Here is a 26,679-nt window from a genome sequence, read left to right as displayed (position 1 = left end):
TATTAGTTTTCGAGATATTTTCATTTTTCAGAGCTAATTATTATTAGGTGTATAAATTGTTCTAAATTATAAGTAAGCCATGACCGAATTGTCGAAAACTGACAGTTCATCATGATAAAACTGTTGTGTTATTAAATAGTTGACATGAATTTTACTGTTGAGGAAATGGTTGATCTGGCTGAATATTGGGGGAGTGCAATAAAAATTCGTTATTATCAGTAACAATTTATCATTAACATGATAAATTCGACAACAAGGTTCCCTGAAAGATGACAACCTACAACAGCAAGCTTTGAAAGATTAAGGGATCAGTTTAAGCGCCTGGTTCAGTTACGTATAAAAAACATGAAAGTACAAAAAGTACTGTAACAGAGGAAAACGAAATGAATGTGTTGCTGGCAGTTACTGAAAATCCACATACAAGTAAGTATACGAAATATTTCCAAAAAAAAGAAACTTACTACTCTGTTCAAAAAATTCTTGCAAAAAACAGAATGTACCCTTACCGCATTCAAATGCACCCAGAATTAATTCAGGAAGATTTTAAAATGAGAATATTATTTTGTGAATGGGCATTAGATAAAATCAATCAACAGATAGATTTCTTGGATAATGTACTATTTGGAGATGAAGCTACGTTTCATAAAAACGGTTCAATCATGGCTTACTCAAAATTTGGAAAAATTTAGACACCTAATTAATAATTTGCTCTGAAAAATGAAAATATCTCGAAAACTAATAAATTTAGACATAGGGAATGGTATATAAAAATTAAAGTAACGGTAATGGTATTTTTCAATAGTGATATAAAATATAAGGTGTTCCATTTAAAATTACTGAGAAGATAATGTACTTTCGTTTTGACTCACCCTGTATTTGATATAAAGAAAATTATCAATATCGATCATGTTTGAAAATTTTGACAATAAATAAAAAATATGGCATCAATAAACCATTGCTGTTTTGCTTATTTTTATTTATAGTCCTGTCGCCGGGGGTACAACGGCCTCCTTTATTCAGATGGACTTACCCAAGTTTTTTATGTATTTTGACCAGAAGGACAAGAATTTTTTGGATAACAGTTGATCCGGATGTCGATAAGATTGTTATAAACAAAGAGTTTGAGGAATTACATAACAGCGATTTCTCGCAAAACAAAACATTTTTTTTGTATTTTTTGGGTCATTCTAAGCAAAAAATGTTCTGACAAGTTTTTTCGTAGGATGCATAGTTTTCGAGATAAACGCAGTTGAACTTCAAGAAAATAAAAAAATTGCAATTTTTGAACCCGAATAACTTTTGATTAAAAAAGAAAATAGCAATTCTGCTTGCCGCATTTGAAAGTTCAAGTCAAATTATATCGGTTTTAATTATTTGCATTGCTAAAAATTATTTTTTTTATTGTTAAACACAGCTATAAACACATAGTGTTTGAGTGATGTTTTCAATGATCTATATCATGATCATATTTTCAATGATTTATATCATTTCAATGATCATATGGCACAGCAACGTACGTTAAACAAAACATAGAAAACGCCGTCCTTGTTTCCACGTGTACTAATGATGAAATCCATAATGTTGTTGTAAAAATTGGAAGCATCACCGTTACTAACACCTACAAACCACCAGCTATATACTGGCCAGCACAAGTCATTCACACACATCCTCACCCGTCAATATACATGGGGGACTACAACAGTCACCATGAACAGTGGAAATATAAACAATGCAACAACAATGGGAACGTACTAGTAAAATGAGCGGAGGATGAACATCTCTTACTTAAGTTTGATGCTAAAGACCAACCTACATTTATGTCAGCAGCATGGAAACAGGGGTATAACCCTGATCTATGTTTTGTCTCGACTAATAGGAGGGGGCAACCTCTATCACACAGTCATAACCGCCCAGTAATCATAGAGGCAGGAACCCAAATTCCTATAATCACATCCATCCCTCGCCCACGGTGAAATCTGAAGGAAGCTAAGTGGAGTAGGTTTTCTACGGATTTAATCACACTTGACTTCAATCAAATGTCATGTAATTAACTTTAACCGTACTCACCACCCAATATTATCAAACTATTACATTGATGGCCAATTGCTCAACACTGTTAATAAAATCAAGGACTTGGGGATTACACTGGAAAACTCTCTTTGTTTCAATACTCACATCATCAATGTCATTCAAACATCTATGAAAATGCTGGGTTTTGTAAAAAGAACAACTCATGATTTTACAAACATATCCAGTATTAGAGTTCTTTACTTCTCTTTGGTCAGGTCTCACCTCGAGTATTGTTCTTCAGTGTGGTCCCCACACTACTTGGTCTACATTAGGAAACTTGAACAAGTCACAAAATAGTTTCTTCCGTTACATTGCTTTTAAGCTTCATACCTATCAAGATTACGCTGTATGGCAGCATCAACTGCAGGTCCCTTCTCTTGCAAGCAGGAGAAAACAAAGGGACCTTTTGCTATTATTCAAGATCTTAAATGGTATATGCAGTTGTTCTCAACTACTTAATACGATCGCACTGTTTGTACCACCTCGCACCACTAGACAAGTGCGAACATTTTATGTACCATTCCACAGGTTTAATTATTCACTTTTTTCGTTCGTACCCAGAGTCTTGAATTTAGCAAACTCCCTTTACAATTTACAACTGTTCGACAACTCCATCAGTCGTTTTAAAAGAAATTTACATGGGATCAATATTTGAGTGAAGCGTCTGTAATTTGTTAACTTGGTTTTATGATATTATTTCATAGTACATATTTACTTCTAATATTATATTTATATTTCTGTATGTCTGTTTTTATATTATATTATGTTATTGTTTTTTTCTGTACACTATGTATTTTTGTAGAATTGGGCTTGCCCGTAAAAATAAATAAATAAATAAATAAATGGAACTGGACAGGACTCTAGGATAGATACCCCCTACCGGCAGAAATTACAAAAGATTCGCTGGCATCGTAATAAGCATGGCCAAAAAGCATATACCAAGAGGCTATCGAAAAGAATACATTCCCGGTTGGTCCCATATTAGTGAAGAACTGTATCAAAATTCGATCAAGAAATAGCAGATGAACTGCTGAATAGCCTAGGTGCGGCGAGACAACAAAAATGGACCGAAACTGTAGAAAGTCTTAATTTTCAAACATCAAGCAGGCAAGCATGGACACTATTAAGAAAATTAGGAAGCGGAACTCCTATAACAAGGAACAAAAGAACAATTAACCCAAACACTATTGCCTCACATCTGGTATCAACATCTAGAGCACCGAAAGACAAGCCACATATAACCAAGGTAAAACGAGAGCTCAAAACTTTAAAATTCCAATCTACAGACACCGAATACTCCCGCCCTTTCACTTCCGAAGAAGTCACTATTGCTCTCAAGGATGTAAAGCCAGGTAAAGCCCCAGGTTTTGACAATATTCATCCCGAATTCTTAATTAACTGCGGCAAATGTGCGAGAGAATGGATCGCCCACTTTTTCACAGACATGATGAAGACCGGACATACACAAAATTATTGCAGAAGAGAACCGAGATGCGTAAAATGCATCGGAAAACATTTAACAAAAGATTGTAAGAAGCCACAAGATAAAGAACCCAAATGCATACACTGTGGTGGTGCCCACCCAGCTAGTTATAGAGGTTGCACCACTGCTATATCTCTTCAAAAATTACGGAACAAACAGAGACCTACAACCAAACTACAAAACAAGGCAGCAGACATGGAGAATCCTACGCAAATCCATCCAAGAGAGGTTAACCAAAACCAAACATATGCCCAAATAGCCTCTAACCAGCCAAAACAACCAGTAGAGAATGATCTCAATTCGATATCAAACATGCTACACATACTAATAGAACGCATGAACAATCAAGAAGAATTCAATAAAAAAATCCTAGAAAGATTAAATAGCATAGAAACTAGTAGACGATAAAATGGCGGAAGAGTTAAGAATTTTACATTGGAACGCAAACGGCCTCTTGCAACATCAGCAGGAGATGCTGTTTACCTTAAATAACCAAAAAATCGATATATGTTTAATATCAGAGACACACTTCACTAAACAAACATATATTCAACTGAGAGGATATCAAATATATCAAGCTCTTCACCCTAGAAACACAGCTAGTGGAGGAGCAGCAATAATCGTTAAGAGTAATCTAATTCACCTCGAAAGAGAAAATATAGAGACTGAAGCCATCCAGGCAGCTAGTATAAGTGCCAAAACAAAAAAATATGAAGTAACAATAGCAGCTGCATATTTTCCACCCAAACACAATCTAAAAAAAGAAAATTATGTCCATTTGCTTAACACGCTTGGAGAAAAATTTATTATTGGTGCAGACTTTAATGCTAAAAACACTGTATGGGGTTCAAGGTTAACCAATACAAAGGGTAGAGAACTACATGCAGCAATAGAAAAGATAAACGGTAAATGGCACTCAACTGGAAAACCAACATATTGGCCCACTGATCAAAATAAAATACCAGACTTAATTGACTTTTTCATTTCAAGAAAAGTTGCAACAAATTTTATGAAAATAGAAGAAGTTGATGGTCCCAGTTCTGATCACTCTCTAATACTACTCACAATCAGTGAGCATATAATACTAAGAGAAAATAATCCAACATTAACCAATAAGAGAACGGACTGGTCTAGCTTTAGACAGGAGTTAAGTGACAGAATTGAGCTTAATGTACCAATCAAAACTAATGAACAACTTGATGAAGAAACAGAGACACTAACCATAAATATACAACAAGCAGCTTGGAATAATACCAAACAAATTATAAGAAAAACCAAAGGACAAAATTATCCCAAAGAAATTCGAGAACTGGTGCAAAGAAAAAGAAAAGCCAGGAAGACATGGCAAAAAAGCAGAACTGCAGAAAATAAAAATATATTAAACAACCTCACTCAACAGTTAAGAAGGGAAATAGATTTAATTAAAAATGAATCAGTAAACCAATACCTAAATGATCTGACAGATGACCAAACCACTGACTACTCGTTGTGGAAATGTACAAAAAGAATAAATAGACCAACGCAACAGATTCCGCCGATTAGAAAAGAAAATGGAACATGGGCAAGAGATGGAAAACAAAAAGCAAATCTTTTCGCTTTATACTTGGAAAATGTATTCCAAAATAACGAAATGGGAAATAATCATCAAGCCGAAAACGAAGATGATCAAAGCACTGAAATTGATTTGAACAATACTGATCAAGACATAATAAAGCCTACTACTCCTAAAGAGGTTACCAACGTAATCAAAAACAATATCAATCCCAAAAAGGCTCCAGGATTTGACTTAATAACAGGAGAAATACTACAACAATTACCTAGAAAGGCCATCGTAAAAGTCACAAACCTTATAAATGCAGTATTCAGGTTGCAATACGTACCAATAACGTGGAAAACATCTGAATTAATCATGATTCCCAAACCAGGGAAACCAACCAACAAGGTAGAATCATACAGACCAATATCTCTGCTACCAATTTTATCCAAACTATTTGAGAGGATATTGCTAGCACGAATGCAACCTATACTCGACCACAGGGAAATTGTTCCTTCCCACCAATTTGGATTTCGCAATAAACATTCAACAATAGACCAAATTCATCGAATAACAGATATTATAGAGAGATCTCTGGAGGAGAATAAAATATGCTCAGCTATTTTTCTAGACATAGCAAAAGCATTTGACAAAGTGTGGCCCAAAGGCTTGTTACTAAAATTAAAAAGATATCTTCCCATCCAATTTGTACATCTAATACAATCATATTTGGAAGATAGAACTTTTAGAGTTAAACAGGAAGGCGAATATTCAGAATTACGGCCAATTAAAGCAGGAATCCCATAGGGCAGTGTTCTGGGACCCATACTATATTTATTATATACTTGTGACATACCTGTTACAGAAAATATTAAACTGGCAACATTTGCAGACGACACTGCAATACTAGCAGTCGGTGAAACATTCGAAGAAACAACTAGACACCTGAAAAATGCAGTAAACAAAATAAACACCTGGAATAATAAATGGCGCATAAAAATCAATGAAGGGAAATCTGCCCATATCGATTTCACCTACAAAAGAATAAATAGTCACCCAGTTAGAATAAACAATAAAATCGTTCCGTACAAGAAAACAGTTAAATATCTAGGGCTACATTTGGATAGCAAATTAAAGTGGCAGGAACATATCAGAAAGAAAACCGAAGAACTAAAACTGAAGTACAAGAAGTTATATTGGTTATTAGGTAGAAGCTCACAACTTACAATCAAAAACAAAGTATTAGTTTACAAACAAATGCTCCAACCAGTATGGTCCTATGGTCTACAGTTATGGGGCTGTACTAGTGAGAGTAACTATGCTTGCCTTCAAAGAGTCCAAAACCGAATACTAAGAAACATAGTCAACGCTCCATGGTATATCCGCAACAAAGACCTACATCGGGAACTTCGTATAGCAACAATCAAAGAAGAAATAAAGAAGATTGCCAAGGGTCACGAAAAACGACTCCACAACCATACAAACAGGGAAGTGTTAGAACTTTTAGATAATCAAAACCTAGTCCGCAGGCTCAAACGCACCAAACCTTTTGAACTTGTGTGATAGTGATAAATCTATAAAAATGTCAGTGTCAGTTTAAATTCGGACAGTGAACCTAGCCACAACAGTGATGTGTGCAACAATAATTATTAATTTCTAAGGTGAACCGTTGGGAATACCTAGGACAGTACAGTAGTAGATTAAGTTAAATGTAAAATGCTGGTTAGTCTTAAGATTAGGTGCATTGTTAATTTAATAAATAATAAAAAAAAATGATGAAGACCGGTATTATACCACAGGAACTCAAACGCTCGAAGGTCATTGCCATATTAAAACCAGTGAAACCAAATGATAACAACCCTAGGAATTATAGACCAATAGCCCTACTATCGGTGACGTTTAAGCTTCTAGAGCGCCTTATCTACAAAAGAATTAGCCCAAAGCTGCTTGAAACAATACCGGTTGATCAGGCAGGTTTCCAACCCAAAACAAGCTGTGCAGATCTGGTTCTTTCAATTACCACATTTTATTGAGGCAGGGTTCCAGCGAAAACTTAAAACTGCAGCCGCATTCATAGACCTAACAGCGGCCTACGATACAGTCTAGAGAGAAGGCATGATATACAAGCTCCTCCGTACAATCCCTTGTAAAGCCACTGCTCGAATAATCAACAGCATGCTAGCCGACCAAACGATTCAAGTGGTCATGGGATCTGACATCAGCACCCCAAGGAAACTAAAAAATGGACTGCCTCAGGGATCTGTCCTGACTCCTCTTCTCTTTAGACTATACATCTCTGATATACCAGAAACCAGATCAAGGAAGTTTGGTTACGCTGATGACTGGATCCTTGCAACAAGGTGTAAGTCATTTGAAGAAACAGAAGAAATCCTCACGGCGGACTTACACATAGTGGGAAAATATTTCCGTAAATGGAGGCTCCAACCAAACGCTACGAAAACAGAGGTTTCCAGTTTCCACCTAAATAACAAGCTTGCAGGAAGAATACTCAATATTCAATTCGAAAACACCATACTCGCCTACAATAAAACACCAAAGAACCTTGGGGTGACTCTTGACAGTACCCCATCATTCAAGGAACATCTGACAAAAACAGCGAAAAAACTTAAATCCAGAAACAACATCATCTAGAAGCTGTGCGGCACAACATGGGGAGCATCAGCTTCCACCTTGCAATCATCTGCCCTGGGCCTAGTCTTCTCAACTGCGGAATACTGCTCTTCAGCATGGCTTAACAGCCCACATATACACAAAGTAGATGCCCAATTGAATAATACAATGATAATGATTGCTGGAGTTATCAAATCCACCCCTATGCAATGGCTCCCAGTAATGAGCCACATTCTACCACCCAAACTACGACGCATACACGCACTCACTAGTCACTAATGAGTAAAGAAAGATGGTAGATAACGAGACCCTGCGAATCCATCAAGATATAGATGCTGCCAACGGTAACTGTCTATGCTCCAGACAACCACCAATAAAAACAGCAAAGGTTGCTGAGGAAAATGAGTTCAACATGGACTCGAGAATGGATGGAACAACAAAATATCAACTTACCCTGCATCACACAAAAACCACCAGGCTTTGACTTACCACGCAACACATGGTCTATGCTTAACCGAATCAGAACCTAACACGGCAGATGTGGTTACATGATATACAAATATGGTGAACGACTATCCCCACTCTGTGACTGTGGACAACCACAAACCATCTATCACATCACAGAACAGTGTCCCACAAGATCATATCATGGCAGGTCAGAGGATTTCCTGATGGCGACTCCAGAGTCAATAGACTATGTAAATAAGTTAGATGTACGTTTGTGAACCTATGTATTGTCTTATACAGAATATATGTAAATGTAAATGTGTCAGGTGCCATACGCTAAATAAATAAATAATGATCTCCCATTTAAAATCGAACGCATGTATTGTCCACTGGAAACACTATGTGTTTATAGCTTTGTTTAACAATAAAAAAATAAATTTTTAGCAATGCAAATAATCAAAACCGATATAATTTGACTTGAAGTTTCAAATACAGTAAGCAGAATAATTGTTATTTTATTTTTTAATCAAAACTTATTCGGGTTCAAAAATAGCAATTTTTTAATTTTTTTAAAGTTTAACCGCATTTATTTTAAAAACTGTGCATCCTACGAAAAAACTTGTAAAAACATTTTTTGCTTAGAATGACCCAAAAAATACAAAAAATATTTTGTTTTGTGAGAAATCACTGTTATGTAATTGCTCAAGTTCTTTGTTTATAGCAATCTTATCGACATCCGGATCAACTGTTACCCAAAAAATTCGTGTGCTACGGGTCAAAATACATACAAAAACTTAAGTAAGTCCGTCTGAATAAAGGAGGCCGCTGTACCCCCCTGGCGACAGGACTATTATACAGGGAATTGAACTTGATACAATTTTCTTATAAAATTGGTTAGAACTTTGTACATACCCTGTATAACGTAACAAACATTTATATTTTTGTGATGGAAAAGTTAGGGACATTTCGAATATAAAATAAAATACAGGGTGTTTCATTTAAAAAGTTTGGTCTGCCTCTAGGGAACATCCATAAACTATATCGTAAAAATTTTGGAGTTTTTAATACCCTCCCCCCCTTCCGCCATAAAGCGTTGTTTATAGTTGACCCACCCTCATACCGACGTCGCAATTGCAGCTCATTACCCCCTTTTTAGAAATATTTTTAAAATTCAATGTTATTTCTGGATTTTTTAAAGTTAGCTCTCCAAGTTTATTTACAAATGTATCCAAATCAGTATTACTATGTAACTCATTAATATCCACATATTTTTTTCTCTCCATTCACTTTACAACTAATAATTAGCTTTATTGAGACAAAAAACAACATTTTTATCGTTGTTCCTATGCTTTCTTAACTGCATCATATAAATCTTAATATTTATGTTGTTTTGATTCCAATGAAATTTCTTTTATTAAGTATAAATAGATACAATGTATTGCTTCCAGACGTTGTTCTAAAAAGAAGCGTTTGTTTAAAGACATAGAACAATGTTTTATTGTTTGTTAGTTTGTATAAAACTGCTAGCAATATTATTAAGGCTGTGAGTGATAAAAACAAAATGAAAAGTATGCGATAAAAATAATATACTAATTTTTTTAATTCTAAAATAGGATATATTTTTTATATTCGTGAACTTCAAACGATGTCAGATGTGCACTCATTACCCCATCCCCCTGTCGTATACCGTCCTAATAACTTAACGTTCCCGAAAACGGAGTCACACAAGCCGAACTGAGCCGATTACAAGCACAACCAGATTGTAGATCTTCCGATGTATTACGCGGTATGAATGGTACGAATGGATTATTATAAGTATTTTAAAAGTTTAAAACTTCTTAAAATCTTATAAGTTTTAAAAGTATTTAAAACATTGTTTATTTTAAATCATTGTTTATTATCACCTAAGTAATATATTATTCTGAAATTATTTCTTTGTGTCATTTATTTAATTTATTATTCTAAATGGGAAATAAGCCACAATTTAACTTAAACAATGTAGATGAGGGCATTTAGCACAAAATAAATAAATTTTTAAATACAGCACATAGAGACTTGCAGTTTTTTGCATTATGTTCAGGATGACGTCAGGAAAAAAGTCTACTATTCAAAAAATGGGTGGAAATCCTTGTTTCGCCTTTTTAAGTATGTTAACCTATTATATGTCTTTGTTTTAACAAATCTTTTTCTAAGAATCACTATTATGTGATTTTAACCATTTTTTTTTGGCCTTTTGTATTTCGGTTTTTTTTTTGTCTCTGAATCTTGTTGTACATTATTTTGTTGTTCTTTGATTTTCTTCTTTCTTCGATAAGTTGCAGTATAGTGTCATTCATCCAAATCTTTCTCTTCTCTTTCTTTTCTATTGCATGTTCTTCTCTGATCTTGTTATTAAAGGTTCCACATATATTTTATTACATACACTATTTTTTTCACTTTTATATAAGCTACTTATATTTTTGTTAAGAATATTTTTTTCAATAGAATACTTACTTTTTAGTTATTTGCGAAACACCGTCCAAAAATATGTTTTTTTTTTGTTAAAAATGAACATATTCACTCGCAAATAGCTCAAAAAGTACCTACCTATTGACTTATTAAAAAAACTCTATAGAACAAAAGTTGCTTAGAATAAATCATTTTATCCAATACCGGACTTATTTTGAATGTACATTTTTCACCCCTGAGAAGGGGATATTCCCCTCCACTTTTGTAAAATGGAGGGAATGTAGAACTGTAAACTTTTTCTTATATAATCATAGACAATTTCAACTACCTATTTCAACCAAAACACAACCACAACATACAACATTTTTTAAACACTTAAACATTTTCTGAAAACGGTTATTAAAAACTACTTTTATATGTAAACGTCCGAAGTGGAAGTGGAAACGTTAATACAATCATTGTTTAAGTTAAATTGTGGATTATTTCCCATTTAGAATAATAAATTACATAAATGCCACAAAGAAATACCTTCAGAATACTAATATATTAGGTGATAATGAACAATGATTTAAAATAAACAATGTTTTCAATACTTTTAAATATAAGATTTTTAGAAGTTTTAAACTTTAAAATACTTATAATAATCCATTCGTATATAGTATATACCATTCATACCGCGTGTCGTATACATCGAAAGATTGACAATCTGGCTGTGCTTGTAGCCTTGTAGTCGCTTCAGTTCGGCTTGTGCGACTCCGTTTTCGGGAACGTTAAGTGTCCTAATAAGCAAAGTCCCCCCTCACCCTTTTCAATGAGCAAGTTTATGGATGTTCCCCTAGGTTATTGAACACCTTGTAACATTCTAACTAATTTTGTAATATGAATCTCAAAGTTGTCTACAATTTTTATTAACTTTTATTGCTATTTATTACTATAGTGGATCTATTGAGCTTTATCCCACTAATCAATCACCCTGTATACATCCCTAGACTAAAACTTACTTTGTTTGCCAATGTTGGAAAGTAATTTTGATGTTTCCATACTTCTGCAATGTTCTCCATGATGCATCTCAGTTGAAGCTCCTATCTGTAATTTTACATCTTTGTCTGAGTCTAATTCTTTCGTATTCCTACTTTTAAATCGAGATTCACAGCCATGATTTACTTCCAAATTATATTCATTTAGTTCACTTTTGATTTCTGTCTTAACTTCTTGCTTGCTAACGATAGGGAATGGGCTACTTATTTCACATTGTAACATGTGTTCTTCTATTTTAACATCGTCTAAACAATACGAGTCTAATAAAGAATCCTCCGTGTCATTACTTTCAAGTATACATTCTTCCAGCTCTGGTTTAATTTGTACATTATGTTTCTCTTTCTCTAGAGTTAGAGAATCACCATCTTTGTCAGATATTAAAACATTTTGGTTTCGTTTTATAGAATCTTTACTTAACAACTCCATTTCGAATTTAAACGTATTTTCAAATAATGGTTCCAATGTGTAAAGTTAATATAAAAATATATTAAATAAAATAAATATTAAATAAATCAAATCAAACTAATGTAATAAATAAAAATATTGAAGAAGTTATGACATGACAGACAAGACAAATATGACGTACTGTGAATATGACAAATGACATGACCAAATATGACAAATGACTTATTTTTGATACTCTTGACCTGTCAGCGTCATAAAGTTAGCGAAACGGTTTTTTTAAAGTCGTTATTTTGACTTCTACCATAGCTCAAAAAATTGCACCTCGTTTGCGGATAATTGCACCATTCAAAATTTCATTTGCGGAGTTTCCGTTTTCGAGATATAAGCAAATCAAAAGTGGAGATTTCGGCGCAGCGCTAAAAATAAATGTCGATTTTCAGGGTATAAAATGCCGTAAAGTCACTAAATAACCATATCAAAAAATTGCACCTCGTTTGCGGATTATGAATAAACTGGTTTTAATTGAAAATTGTGAAAATTGAAAATGTTATAAAGGAAAAATGTTTTTAATGTTGGTTGCCTATACTGTAGGGGCAAAGGTATGCCAGAGTAATTTTCACTTTTGGTAAACCTAAACTGTAAGGCTAAAAGTAGTATGTACCATAGTCAAAATAACTCCTCCTGACTTAAAGGTAATCCCTCCTTTGAAATTTCATTTGCGGATATTCCATTTTTAAGTTATATCAAAATGAAATTTCTCGGGACAGCGCCAAAGTATATATTTCCATTATCGGGATATTTATTAAAAGCTGTAAAAATAACAATAACTATATCATTTAATTTCTTCTGGTTTGAGGATTACGAATAGACCTGGTTTAAACTAAAAATCATAAAGCTTAAAAAATTCCCGAAGAAAAAATTTTTCCATTTTGGTGGTCCTAAACTGTATTTGCAAAAGTATTATCTGTATTGTAATGTATATCTAAAATAATTGCTACTGACCTAAGAAAATCCCTCCATTCGAAATTTCATTTGCGGATTTTCCGTTTTAGAGTTATAAAAAATAAAAATTTTCGGCGCGGCACCAAAGTGTTTATTTCCTTTTTGTAAATACCAAAAGCTATAAAACCACTAAATAATCATATCTTTTAATTCCTCCTCTTTTGAGGATTATGAATATACCTTTTTACTAAACTAAAATTTTTAACTTTTAACTAAAAATCATAAAAATTAAGAATTTTCCGAAGAAAAAAGATTTCCATTTTGGTGGGCCTAAACTGTATTAGCAAAAGTATTATCCACCATATCTAAAATAATTCCTCCTGATTTGAGGATAATCCCTCCATTCGAAATTTCATTTGCGGATTTTCCGTTTTCGAGATATAACCAAACAAAAAGTTGAGATTTCAAATAAATTTTCATTTTCTGGGTATAAAAAGCCGTAAAATTGCTAAATGACCATATCACCTAATTGCTTCTCGTTTGCGGATTATAAATAAACTGGCTTTAATTGAAAATAATAAAAATTGAAAATTTTATAAAGAAAAACGATATTAATGTCGGTTGTGGTTGCCTACACTGTAGGGGCAAAGGCAAAGCAATAGTAGTGATGTTGATTATAGTTACTTTCGAGGATGCGTTACAAATCGTTACTTTTGTATAAAATAATCATTTACAAAATAAAAATGTATACCATTTTTATTCAGTTACAATGCGAAGGCAAAACAATCTTACTTTTCAATTAGAATACGGAGTGCAATCCAGCTACCGAGAGCTTTTCCCACACATTGCAACTGAAACAAATAGGGTAGGGGACTTCTGGCAATTGAAAGATGAAGTTTTTCAATCCTAATAGCAACATTAATAATATTGAAAATATTAAAAATATTACTAAAAGATTTTTAAATTGAAAAACTTATTGGTACATTTTCCTGGTGACACCTCCAAGACTTCTACAATTTGCAAGCCAAATGCATGCTGCAGTGAAGACAAAGGGAAGGAATTCTACACTATGCAATTCACATCCCCGTCTGCAGCTTGGTATAAAGTTCCAACGGAAAATGCACCTAGTTACTCATTTTCAGTTGCAATGCGAAGGCAAAACAATCTTACTTTTCAATTAGAATACGGAGTGCAATCCAGCTCTCCGAATCGCGATTTTCGATTCTTATTGGAATATCATCGGAGAGAGCGTGGGCTTGTTATCCATATCCTAACTGACCAGCACCGAGAGCTTTCCCATACATTGCAACTGAAACAAATAGGGTAGGTGACTAGCGTCATCTGGCAATTGAAAGATGAAGTAAGAAAAGTAAGATTGTTTTGCCTTCGCATTGCAACTAAATAAAAATGGTATACATTTTTATTTTATAGTCGTATTACTCCGTAGAGTAACTAGGTGCATTTTCCGTTGGAACTTTACCAAGCTGCAGACGGGGATGTGAATTGCATAGTGTAGAATTTCTTCCCTTTGTCTTCACTGCAGCATCCATTTGGCTTGCAAATTGTAGAAGCCTTGGAGGTGTCACCGGACGGGTGAACCCTGGAGAACCTGAGCAACCTTACCGGAGATTGGGTAACCAACCCCAGTGGAAAGTAGGGTAAGGGCTGACGAGGAAGAGAGAAATAGTCCTCCGAAAAGGGGGTTGGGCGATAGGCCAGTAACCTATTCTTGTAAAAAAAGTACTACTACGAAACCTTCAGATAGGCCTCGGAATGGACGGATATCAAGACGACGACTTTGGCAACAGAATATGGAATTTATGCTGGGAACATGGAATGTCAGAACGCTAAATAGACCAGGAGCATAGAGGATCCTTCTACGCGAACTGAAAAGATATAAAATAGGAATCACTGCAGTACAAGAAACTAAATGGTTGGGAAAACGTAGCCGGGACACTAAAACACACACTATACTGTATAGCGGTAAAGATGAAGGAAATAAAGAATTTGGAGTAGCCTTTATCGTAGATAATAAAATGAAGCACATGATAACAGATTTTCAAGCCATCAATGAAAGAATCTGCAAGCTTAGGATAAAAACGTATTTCTTTAACATAACCCTTATAAATGTGCACTGTCCCACAAATGAACAGGAAGAAGACACTAAGGTAGCCTTTTATCAAGATCTAGAACGAATCTATGACTCAATACCAAGAAACGACATTAAAATGGTGATAGGCGACACAAACGCCAAGATCGGAAAAGAAGAAGAGTACATAGGGGTAATAGGGAAACATAGGGAAACACAATAAATCAAATAGACCATATACTGACTGAAAAAAGAATGTCGACGAGTATATTAGATGTAAAAAGCAGACGTGGTGCAAGCTGTGACTCAGACCATCTACTAGTGCAGACACGGTTTAGATGCAAAATCAGTCGAAAGGTAAAGGAAAAATATCCAAAACAAGAAAAACTAACCTTAGATAACCTAAAAGTCCCTGAGGTACAAGAAAGATTTGAGAGAACAGTGGATGAAAAATTACTAGAAGAAAACAGAGCAGACTCCACAATAGAAAATCAATGGAACACCATAAGCAGTATCATACTAAACACAGCGAAAGAAGTCCTAGGAACAAAGACACAACGGAGAGAAGAAACATGGTTCGATGAAGAATGCAAACAAGCTATACAGGAAAGAAATAAAGCACATAAGAATTACATACTCAGACGTACTAGAGAGAGAAAAACAGAATTTGAGAACAAAAGACGAAGAGCAGATAAACTGTGCAGGCAGAAAAAGAGAAAGTACGAAAACCAACGGATACTAAATATAGAAAGGGAGTTTAAGGAAACGATAAACACGTAGTTCATACCAATTTATCAAACATTTAAGACAGGGATACAAACCGAAGACTAGCCTCTGCAAAAATAAGAAGGGTGAAATCATTAGCGATATGGACGAAATTAAGATAACCTGGATGACATATTTTAAGGAAGTATTAAACAAAGGGGCACAACCACCATTACAACAACAGAGGCAGCAGCAGACATGGCAGGAGGTACAACAAGAACTGGGGGAAGATGGAGAAGAAAATGAATTAACTAGACCCCCAAAGCTAGAGGAGGTCCAAACGGCAATCCACATACAAAAAAGCCATAAAGCACCGGGAATAGATAAAATACCGGCAGAACTACTCAAGCAAGGAGGAAGAGGAAGGAATTTGACACAACAGATGTACCAGCTAATACGAGAGATATGGATAGAAGAAGAAATCCCCCAACAATGGAAGAAAAGTATAATCTGCCCTATTCATAAAAAAGGAGACAAACTGTTGTGTCAGAATTATAGAGGCATCTCTTTACTTTGTTCGGGATACAAAATATTCACAAACATCCTTAATCGAAGACTTCAACCTCTCACGGAAAAAATCACCGGGGAATATCAAGCAGGGTTTAGGCAAAATAGATCTACCATTGACCAACTATTTACAGTTAAACTAATACTAGCCAAAGCATGGGAATATGACATGGACGTTTACAATGGGTGCGTTCGGACGACCATAGCGGCTGATTGTCAGCAGAAATCGGCTGAGTGGTTGTATCCAGCCATGATAGGGAAAGCTTAGTAAATCTCTCAGCGGCTGACTTCCAGCGGTGACGTCTGACAGCTATTGCTAGCTCAGCTGTCCAGCCGCTGTGGTCGTCCGAACGCACCCAATCTCTTTGTAGATTTTAAAGAAGCCTATGATTCAATAGATAGAACAATTCTACCTAATATATTGGAAGAATTTAGCATGCCATCAAAATTAATACGACTAGTGCAAATGACAATCAGAAACAGAAGCACAGGTATGTATTCAAGGACAGATCACTGATGCGTTTACGATAACGCAAGGATTGAAACAAGGCGACGGACTGGCTCCAACGCTTTTTAATCTTGTTCTTGAATATGTAATTAGACGGTTGACGGTGAGAGGAAATAACATACTTACAAACAAATCTACCCAATTAGCAGCATACGCAGATGATATAAACATAATGAGCAGAACAATGAATGCAGCGGAAGAAACCTACGTTGGGTTGAAACAGAGTGCAGAAGCAGTAGGGCTAGCAATAAATACAAATAAAACAAAACTACTCATACAAAACAGATCAAATAGACCGGCGCAACAACACTTTATTGACGATATACAACATATGAATAGATTCACGTACCTAGGAATGGATCTGGTTGCAAGCAATGAAGAAGAACCGGAAATAAATAGAAGGCTTGTGCTGGCAAATAAAGCCTATTTCGCGATGGGCCACATATTTAAATCGCGAGACGTACACCGGAAAACAAAACTCCCGGTATATAAAACAATAATCAGGCCCATAGTAAGTTATGGCTGCGAAACATGGGTGGTGACACAGAAATCTGCCAATGCATTAGATGTGTTTGAAAGAAAAATATACCGTAGGATACTGGGCCCAATAAGTGAAAATAACAACTTGCGAATTAGGTATAATAGAGAAATATACGAGCAATATAGCGAACCAACTCTAGCACAATACACTAAACTGCAGAGTCAGAGATTACGGTGGGCAGGGCACGTGGTCCGCATGCATGAGAATTGAATCCCCAGAAAATTGTGAATGCAAGAATGCAGGGAAAAAGACCTGTTGGAAGACCTAAAAAGAGATGGGAAGACGAAGTCGATGAGGATGACAGGAACTTCCTGGGAACGCGTTCATGGAAAAGAACAGCGGTAAATCGAAATGATTGGAGAAGCTTGTTGAAGGAGGCCAAGGCTCAATTTGGGCTGTAGTGCCATTGGATGGATGGATGGATGGATGGAGGTGTCACCAGGAAAATGTACCAATAAGTTTTTCAATTTAAAAATCTTTTAGTAATATTTTTAATATTTTCAATATTATTAATGTTGCTATTAGGATTGAATAACTTCATCTTTCAATTGCCAGATGACGCTAGTCACCTACCCTATTTGTTTCAGTTGCAATGTGTGGGAAAAGCTCTCGGTGCTGGTCAGTTAGGATATGGAGAACAAGCCTACGCTCTCTCCGATGAGTTTCAATAACAATCGAAAATCGCAATTCAGAGAGCTGGATTGCACTCTGTATTCTAATTGAAAAGTAAGATTGTTTTGCCTTCGCATTGCAACTGAATGAAAATGGTATACATTTTTACTTTATAGTCGTATTACTCCGTAGAGTAACTAGGTGCATTTTTCGTTAGAACTTTACCAAGCTGCAGACGGGGATGTGAATTGCATAGTGTAGAATTCCTTCCCTTTGTCTTCACTGCAGCATCCATTTGGCTTGCATATTGTAGAAGCCTTGGAGGTGTCACCAGGGAAGTGGACCAATAAGTTTTCAATTTAAAAATCATTTAGTAATATTTTTAATGTTTTTCAATATTATTAATGTTGCTATTAGGATTGAAAAACTTCATCTTTCAATTGCCAGATGACGCTAGTCACCTACCCTATTTGTTTCAGTTGTAATGTGTGGGAAAAGCTCTCGGTGCTGGTCAGTTAGGATATGGAGAACCAGCCTAAGCTCTCTCCGATGAGATTCCTATAAGAATCGAAAATCTCGATTCAGAGAGCTGGATTGCACTCCGTATTCTAATTGAAAAGTAAGATTGTTTTGCCTTCGCATTGTAACTGAATAAAAATGGTACACATTTTTATTTTGTAAATGATTACTTTATACAAAAGTAACGATTTGTAACGAATCCTCGAAAGTAGCTATAATCAACATCACTACTATTCCTTTGCGTTTACCCCTACAGTGTAGGCAACCACAACCGACATTAATATCGTTTTTCTTTATAAAATTTTCAATTTTTATTATTTTCAATTAAAGCCAGTTTATTTATAATCCGCAAACGAGGAGCAATTAGGTGATTATACCCAGAAAATGAAAATTTATTCGAAATCTCAACTTTTTATTTGGTTATATCTCGAAAACGGAAAATCCGCAAATGAAATTTCGAATGTAGGGATTTTCTTACGTCAGAAACAGTCATTTTAGATATACATTACAATACAGATAATACTTTTGCAAATACAGTTTAGGACCACCAAAATGGAAAATTTTTTTCTTCGGAAAATTTTTAAGCTTTATGATTTTTAGTTTAAACCAGGTCTATTCGTAATCCTCAAACCAGAAGAAATTAAATGATATAGTTATTGTTATTTTTACAGCTTTTAATAAATATCCCGATAATGGAAATATATACTTTGGCGCTGTCCCGAGAAATTTCATTTTGATATAACTTAAAATTGGAATATCCGCAAATGAAATTTCAAAGGAGGGATTACCTTTAAGTCAGGAGGAGTTATTTTGACTATGGTACATACTACTTTTAGCCTTACAGTTAGGTTTACCAAAAGTGAAAATTATTCTGGCATTCCTTTGCCCCTACAGTATAGGCAACCAACATTAAAAACATTTTTCCTTTATAACATTTTCAATTTTCACAATTTTCAATTAAAACCAGTTTATTCATAATCCGCAAACGAGGTGCAATTTTTTGATATGGTTATTTAGTGACTTTACGGCATTTTATACCCTGAAAATCGACATTTATTTTTAGCGCTGCGCCGAAATCTCCACTTTTGATTTGCTTATATCTCGAAAACGGAAACTCCGCAAATGAAATTTTGAATGGTGCAATTATCCGCAAACGAGGTGCAATTTTTTGAGCTATGGTAGAAGTCAAAATAACGACTTTAAAAAAATCGTTTCGCTAACTTTATGACGCTTGACCTGTCACATAGCCACCTTTACTTTACAAGCCATGAAGAGAAAAAGGCAACGTCGCAATTGATGACGTCCGTAGTCCGACTTTCGGACTACCGCTTTCGAAACTACGATTTTAAAGTACAAATTCTGGTAAAATTTATAGTATTTTTTGAGTCGAATAAGAAAATATTATTAATTAGAAGTTTGTACAAAATAATATTAAAAGTAATTCCTTGTAGGTAACGTTTATTATACAAAAAAAGCAATAACAAGAATATAAACGGGATTCATTTTTTTCGAATTATAAGAAAACTAATAAGTATTTTTGAAAAATTTAAACGCAGAATGAAAGATTATGTTAGGACCGAGGGCCGAAAGTCCCTGAAAACTTCTATGTTTATTTTAATAAGTTACAGGGGTGAAAAATTAAGAAAATTTAATGTGATTTTTAGTTTCAAATATGTCATTAAAAAACATTTTATTCATTCTAAGGGACTTTCTGCCCTCGGCAATAAAGTAATCTTTCATTCTGCGTTTAAATTGTTCAAAAATACTTATTAGTTTTCTCAGGATTCGAAAAAAATGATTACATTTAAAATACAGGCGTCAAAATTTTACATTTTGTTCCTTTCCACTTAAGTTTGTCGCAATTATTTAGAAACACCCTGAATTGATAAAGAACAAATCTAGTTGTTAAACATAAGCGAATTAATAAAAAAAACAGAATGTTAAGAAAACCGGAGTCTATAGTTGGGAAGACTTTCAAATGGAATAATGAAACAAATGACACAATAGAAATGAAAAAGAAAGTTTTTTCAAAAAACTAGAGGTACATAAGGAAGGAAACACGACGACGACCAGGCAATGGAAAGGGAAAATAAATAAGATAAATAACCAGAATAAGGTACAATTGAAAGAAAAGGAAAATTTAAGCATATCAATGGTAAAAAATGAAATAGTTTGGAAACTAGGGACATGGAACGTTAGAGGTATTAATGGTAAGGAAAAGGAATTGGAAATAGAATTCGAAAAAGCAAATATGGAAGTACTAGGGATAACAGAAACAAAGAAAAAGGGAAAAGGGTGCATAACATTAGATAACGAACACATATTATTATATAGCGGAGTACAAGAGAACAACAGGGCAGCTGCTGGTGTTGGATGTATCATTCACAAGAAAATAGCAGAAAATATATATGAATGGGAAGCAATATCGGAGAGAATCATGTCAGTTGAAATAAGGAACGGAGACAACAGGATTAATACATTTATTGTTACTTATGGACCAAACGAAGATGAGAGAATTGTGAACAAAGAAAAGTATTGGGAACAGCTAACACAAACCAGAGAAGGAGCGAGAGGGATGGTATATCTCCTAGGCGATTTTAATGCTAGAGTAGGCTGTGCGAATCCAAGGTATAAGGAGATACTAGGACCACACGGAGAAAAAGCGTGCAACAGCAATGGAGTAAAGCTTTTAGACTTCTGCACAATAAATAATATGATCGTAACAAACTCCTGCTTCAAACATAAAGAGATACATACTTATACAAGAGAGGTACCAACAAGAAACGAGAAATCAGTAATCGATTACGTCATAGTAGATAGAGAAAATATGAAAAATGTTTTAGACACAAAAGTTAATCTCACAAAACAAATCTCAGATAGCACAAGTACGTTTTATGGACATCCAATGGACGTACATCTGTGTACATTGGAACGTCCAATGGACGTCCCGCTAAGGTACAATGGACATCCGATGGACGTCCAACGAATGTCCAGAGTTCACAAAATTGGACGTCCATAGAACGTCCGCTACAAACGTACATTGTACGTTGTATTGAAGCTTTCAGTGTACACCTTATGTAAATTCAATGTACGTCTTATGGACATTTGTAGGGCACTTTTCAGAGAGAAATCTAGTATCCATAATTTTGTGAATACATAGCAAAAAGCCTTTATAGAAAATAGTTCCTTATAATACTAAACTTATACTTAAAAATATTACACAAAAGACCTTTTTATTTCTCTTTACTATAACTTCATTATAATATATACTTTATTATAGGAACTAGGAACTTCATTAATGCACGACTGCACTTGCACGATAAACAGAAAACACAAATATATCACAGGATGTATTTTCATAAAGACGAGATTCAGATAATGACGCCCTAGGAAACATGCACATTAAAAGAGGTTTAATCTCTGTTCTGTTTCTGTTCCAAACTATTTTTAGAGTCAGTACCGTTGTTGTATATTACAAGCGCGTTTGCCATTCTGTGAATTATCATAAATAAACCATCCTTCAGTATTCCACAACAACTAACAGCGATAATCCCCTAAAAGTACCTGCCTAATACTACCTTTCACGACCGATAGCGCGAAGAGCGACAACGTTGTCAAGAAGATTCTCATTTAGTTTGTATTGGGACTTAATATTATAGTCGCGTTTTGTGTAAAATATCCATGGACCACAAATGGATGTCCAATGTACGTTGAAATTAAACGTCCAATGGACGTCCCGTAATGTACGTACATAGTACGTCCAGTTTTGGTCCATGGACGTTTGGACTTTAAATGTACGTTATATGGACGTACATCGGACGTTGTGTGCTATATGGGAACGGATAGGCACCATAAGAAGAACAAGAAATGAAAATTTGAATTCAGTCACACAATTTCTGCCAGGTGCCTGGTCCCTCACATCTTGGTGGCCGGTAGCAAATTTCACACCATCCGACCCGGAACCGAGATGGCGCCGAGCGTGAGTCGGGTCGCTACATATTCCATCTTCACTTACTGAAATTGTCATCGTTATGGGAAGAAATTCTCTTGGGAAAATAGTGCAGTGGTTTCCCTTTGCCTTCTGCACCGCTGTATATGTGCCGTTTCTGTGGCTATCATTCTCGCCGCATGGTCAGTTTTGTAACAGCCAGCTGCCACTGTCCAACCTATCACCATGTCTGGCTACCCTCACTTAGTTTAGCCTGCAGACCAATGCAGTTGCCCGGGATGTGGCACGTGGAGCCATAAGTGAGAGTTGAGTGCCTTATGAGGACCAGTTATTAAAAACAATCTCCCGTCGGTGACGTTTGATGTGGTCGTTCCAATAAAATGTGCTACCTCTATAACACACTCTTATACCCCATTCATGGTGAATGGTAGGCTCACTTTGTAACTCCGTAGCTCGATGGATTTCTTCTCTGATGAAAGGTATATTTAAGTCGTCATGAAGTGTAATCAATACTTACGTACCATCGTGCATCCACTATTGATCTTAGAACTTTAGACTGAAATCTTTGGATGATATTGACTTTGAACAGCCCCATAGGTGTAGTCCGTAGTACCAAATAGGTTAGAGTATAGCTTTGTACAGAAGAATTTTGTTTTGGATATTGAGTTGTGAACTGCGTCCAAGAAGCCAATACATTTGCCGGAATTTCAAGTCGAACTGTCTTGTTTTGGTCTGGATATATTTCTTCCAAGTGAGACGTTGGTCAAGATGGAGGCCAAGGTATTTAGCGTCTGTTACTGTTGGTATGCATTCTTACAGTTGCATTGTGGCGGTTGGTAAACAATAATTGAGATGATTTTGTTTTGTTTACTTTTGTTCGCCATTTTGCGTACCATTCACTAAGTATATCCAGATGGTGTTACAGGTCTTGTGAGGCTTGTAGGGGATCTTCATTTACAGCTAGTACGTCATCAGCAAAGGAAGCGATCGTAGTATTATGAGACTCTGGTATATCGGCTGTGTAGAGTGAGAAAAGCAGCGGCCCGAGAACACTACCCTGCGGAGCTCCGAAAGTAGTTTGAAACTGCATTCGATGACATATACTGGAGAAAAGCCTTACACGTGTGAAATTTGTTTTAAGCAATTTTTTGAAGCAGGACATTTCAAAAGACATTTTAGAATACACATTGGGGAAGGGTTTATAAATGTGAAATTTGTTCTAAGCAATTTAGTCAGGATGGAACTTTGAAAAAATATTTGATAATACACATTGGATATAGGGGAGTGAGTGCAAAGAGGAAAGGTTTTTTTCAATTATGGTATTCGTTATTAGAATTCAGTTTGGGATGTACAGAAACCTCGATGTCGGATTCTTAATGTATGTTTAATGATAAGACACAAGAATAGTTATGTTTTCTTCTTTAAAAAAAGGTGAAAATTCTATTTTCTCAAACATATGCATTTTCCACTTTGCCCTACATGAGGCGGGTAAAATGGAAATCAATTTCGGGCAAAGTGGAAAGTAATAAAAAATAGGTGCAGTGAACATATTTTAGGATTGTAATGGAATTCAATGCCAGTAATGATTCAATGAATGGAAATGTTTGTTCCTAAAATCTATTTTTTTAATGTTCGAGCATATATCTACTGAACAAAAATCCCAAATAAATACTTGTCCATCAAAGGAGGTGCAGATTTTATGAATCCACTTCTGACAAATGTTGCACTGAATCCACACTTCCTTGCTCTTGGAGTTGCTTTACCGTTCGGTGCATATGAGACACAATATGGATTAAAAATATCCATAAGATAGCGATTTTTCGCTTTACCCGCTATTTCCACTATGCCCTCCATTCCCCTAATCGTTAAAAGCTAAATTAATTTTAGAATGAATAAATTGTACACTTATCTATTAAATGGTGGTCACTTTGTTGATCAATAATAAAACAAGACACAAAAAAACAACAGTTTATTAATTTACATATAATATGGCCAACTTGGCATTTCTGCTCTAGAAACGGTCTCCTTCAGGCACGTAGCCAAGGGAGGGGTCCATGGGGTCCGGACCCCTCCCAAAACTGTCTCGGCTTTGGTACCAAGGCAGCAAGGTTATCCCCAAGGTATTAGGTATTCTTTTTTTGAAAAAGATAACGAAATTATTATTATTTTTCACTAGGATTATTTCTATTTTTATTCAGTGTACGGATTAACCTATATCCAATTTAAACATCAGATTTACCAAAAACGAAAGTATTCTATCAGCATTTCAAATTCTTTTACCTTTTACTTTTTATAGAAGACCAGCTGTACTGTTTTCTATGGAATCCTATATTTCGGTAGTAGTCACTAACATCGTCAGGGACGCTAAAATTATATTAAAGATACAATGGTGAAATTAGGTATTAAAAACAAGTTACTAGGGTGAGATTGTCGTTATATATGTAGATGTTATATCCTACCCTAGTTTTTAATACCTAATTTCACAATTGTAGCTTTAATATCATTTTAGCGTCCCTGATGATGTTAGTGACTACTAACAAAATATTATAGGATTCCGTTCTACATTCCGATTCCGTACATTCTATCTTGCACTTAGTAAAAGTAATTTGAAAAAATTTTTAAATGTAAGTTTTACATGTTTAAAATATTTTAATTTTAAAAATATTTGTCCGCAGATTGCTCGTTTACACTGTACACAAAAGTTTGTCGTCGTTCTTCTTAGACGGCTAGGGCATAATAGCAAAGCAATGTCCGTTTTCTTTCAATAGGATTATTCGGTATAGGATAACTGATTGTATTGTTAGAATTTCGTTTATGTCTTGTCGAATATTGCACCGTAAATTTGATATGTTTTGCGCATCTATGACTCAGCAAGGCTTTTGCCCAAGTCAAACATAAACTGGGAGTGGAAAACAGGCTTCCTATTTGTTTTGTGCGAATTATGGCAGTATATCACATACGATGTTTATCATTCCTTAAAAACACACAGTATCCATGGTAATGTTACGGTTGCTACCATGGACCGATTTTGTCTATTCATTCGTATAAAAATTTGTAAGAGGTAATTATCCGGTATAGAAGTTTTTGCCAAGATAGGGACTTGCATCAATCATGTATTTGGAGAATGAATCGCAAAGCATAGCAATCTTTATGCCCGAACATAGACGGCTTATGTTACTATCGTTAACACTAAAGCGTCGTAATATTTACGACAGGATGCCTAATTCACACACTTCCGCACAAAATTTAACTGACGTTTATACACCAATGTTTACCTACTAAAGAAGTGTGGAACCCAAGTTCTTGGGATTTTGCGTTGCTGAGAAATTTCGCAAAAAATAATTCAGCGCCGTATATTTTATGAGTATTAGTATTCTAGGGTTAAAATAGTTTTTTCAAATTTTGCATATGGATCTAAAATTTATTCTGAATACTTTTTTCCATACCTTACCGTCTAATCTAACAAAAAATTTGAGTTGTGTTTGGACCCCCCTCAAGCACATTTCCGGGCTACGTGTCTGGTCTCCTTAGAAGGTAAATTTTAATGTATCCCGTTGTTCGTTATATTCGAGGTAACCAGGGGCGTGCAGTCCATGGAAGCAAGGGAAGCATTGCTTCCCTTGGTTTCCGTAGTAATGCCGTACCATCTGAGTAACTGAGATAATTTTAAAAAAATTGAACAAACACATAATAAGCAGGATTTTAAGTTGCGTATGAGAATATTTAATTATGTAGTACAAGCAGCAAGTGCCTACCTAATAAGAAAAGACAAACGTATTTTATTCTATTTTTGTCATACAGTAAATAACTAAGCAATGAAATAGGTACCCATACTAGTATAAGCAGCGCTGTATGCTGCATCCTTCCGTACTCGGACCATGATCGTATTTCTACGGTGGTATTCGGAGTTATATCGGCATAATAATCTGATTTTTAAGTTGCTTCTCTCCAGCGACTCAAGCCTATGTAAAAATCATCGGGGTTAGATGGTGAGCGGTGAGTTCAAATTTGGGGCAATCTTTAGCTTATAAGCAGTTTTGTCAATTGCATACGAAGATGTTTTTGGTGAATTTAAATGGGATTTACCAGCATTTGACAATGCCGGGCTTCGTTGACTGATTTTTTGAAAGTATGAAGATGGATTTTATTGAATTATTTATATAAATAAGTACATAGAATTATTTATATTAT

General features: G+C 35.2%; 1 protein-coding gene across 1 annotated transcript in view; it reads right to left on the bottom strand.

The window, feature by feature from the left end:
- LOC126882667 (zinc finger protein 721-like) overlaps window positions 1-26,679 on the bottom strand; it is a 203,307-nt gene that overhangs the window by 29,287 nt on the left and 147,341 nt on the right. Inside the window, exon 5 of the mRNA XM_050647641.1 lies at window positions 11,615-12,119. Coding sequence (XP_050503598.1) covers window positions 11,615-12,119 — 505 coding nt within the window. The remainder of the gene's footprint in view (window positions 1-11,614; window positions 12,120-26,679) is intronic.

This window comes from Diabrotica virgifera, chromosome 3, assembly GCF_917563875.1.
Source record: "Diabrotica virgifera virgifera chromosome 3, PGI_DIABVI_V3a".
In the NCBI taxonomy this organism is placed as follows: domain Eukaryota; kingdom Metazoa; phylum Arthropoda; class Insecta; order Coleoptera; family Chrysomelidae; genus Diabrotica; species Diabrotica virgifera.
The sequence above is the reverse complement of the archived record's forward strand: the minus strand, read 5'-3'. Positions and strand labels throughout refer to the sequence as shown.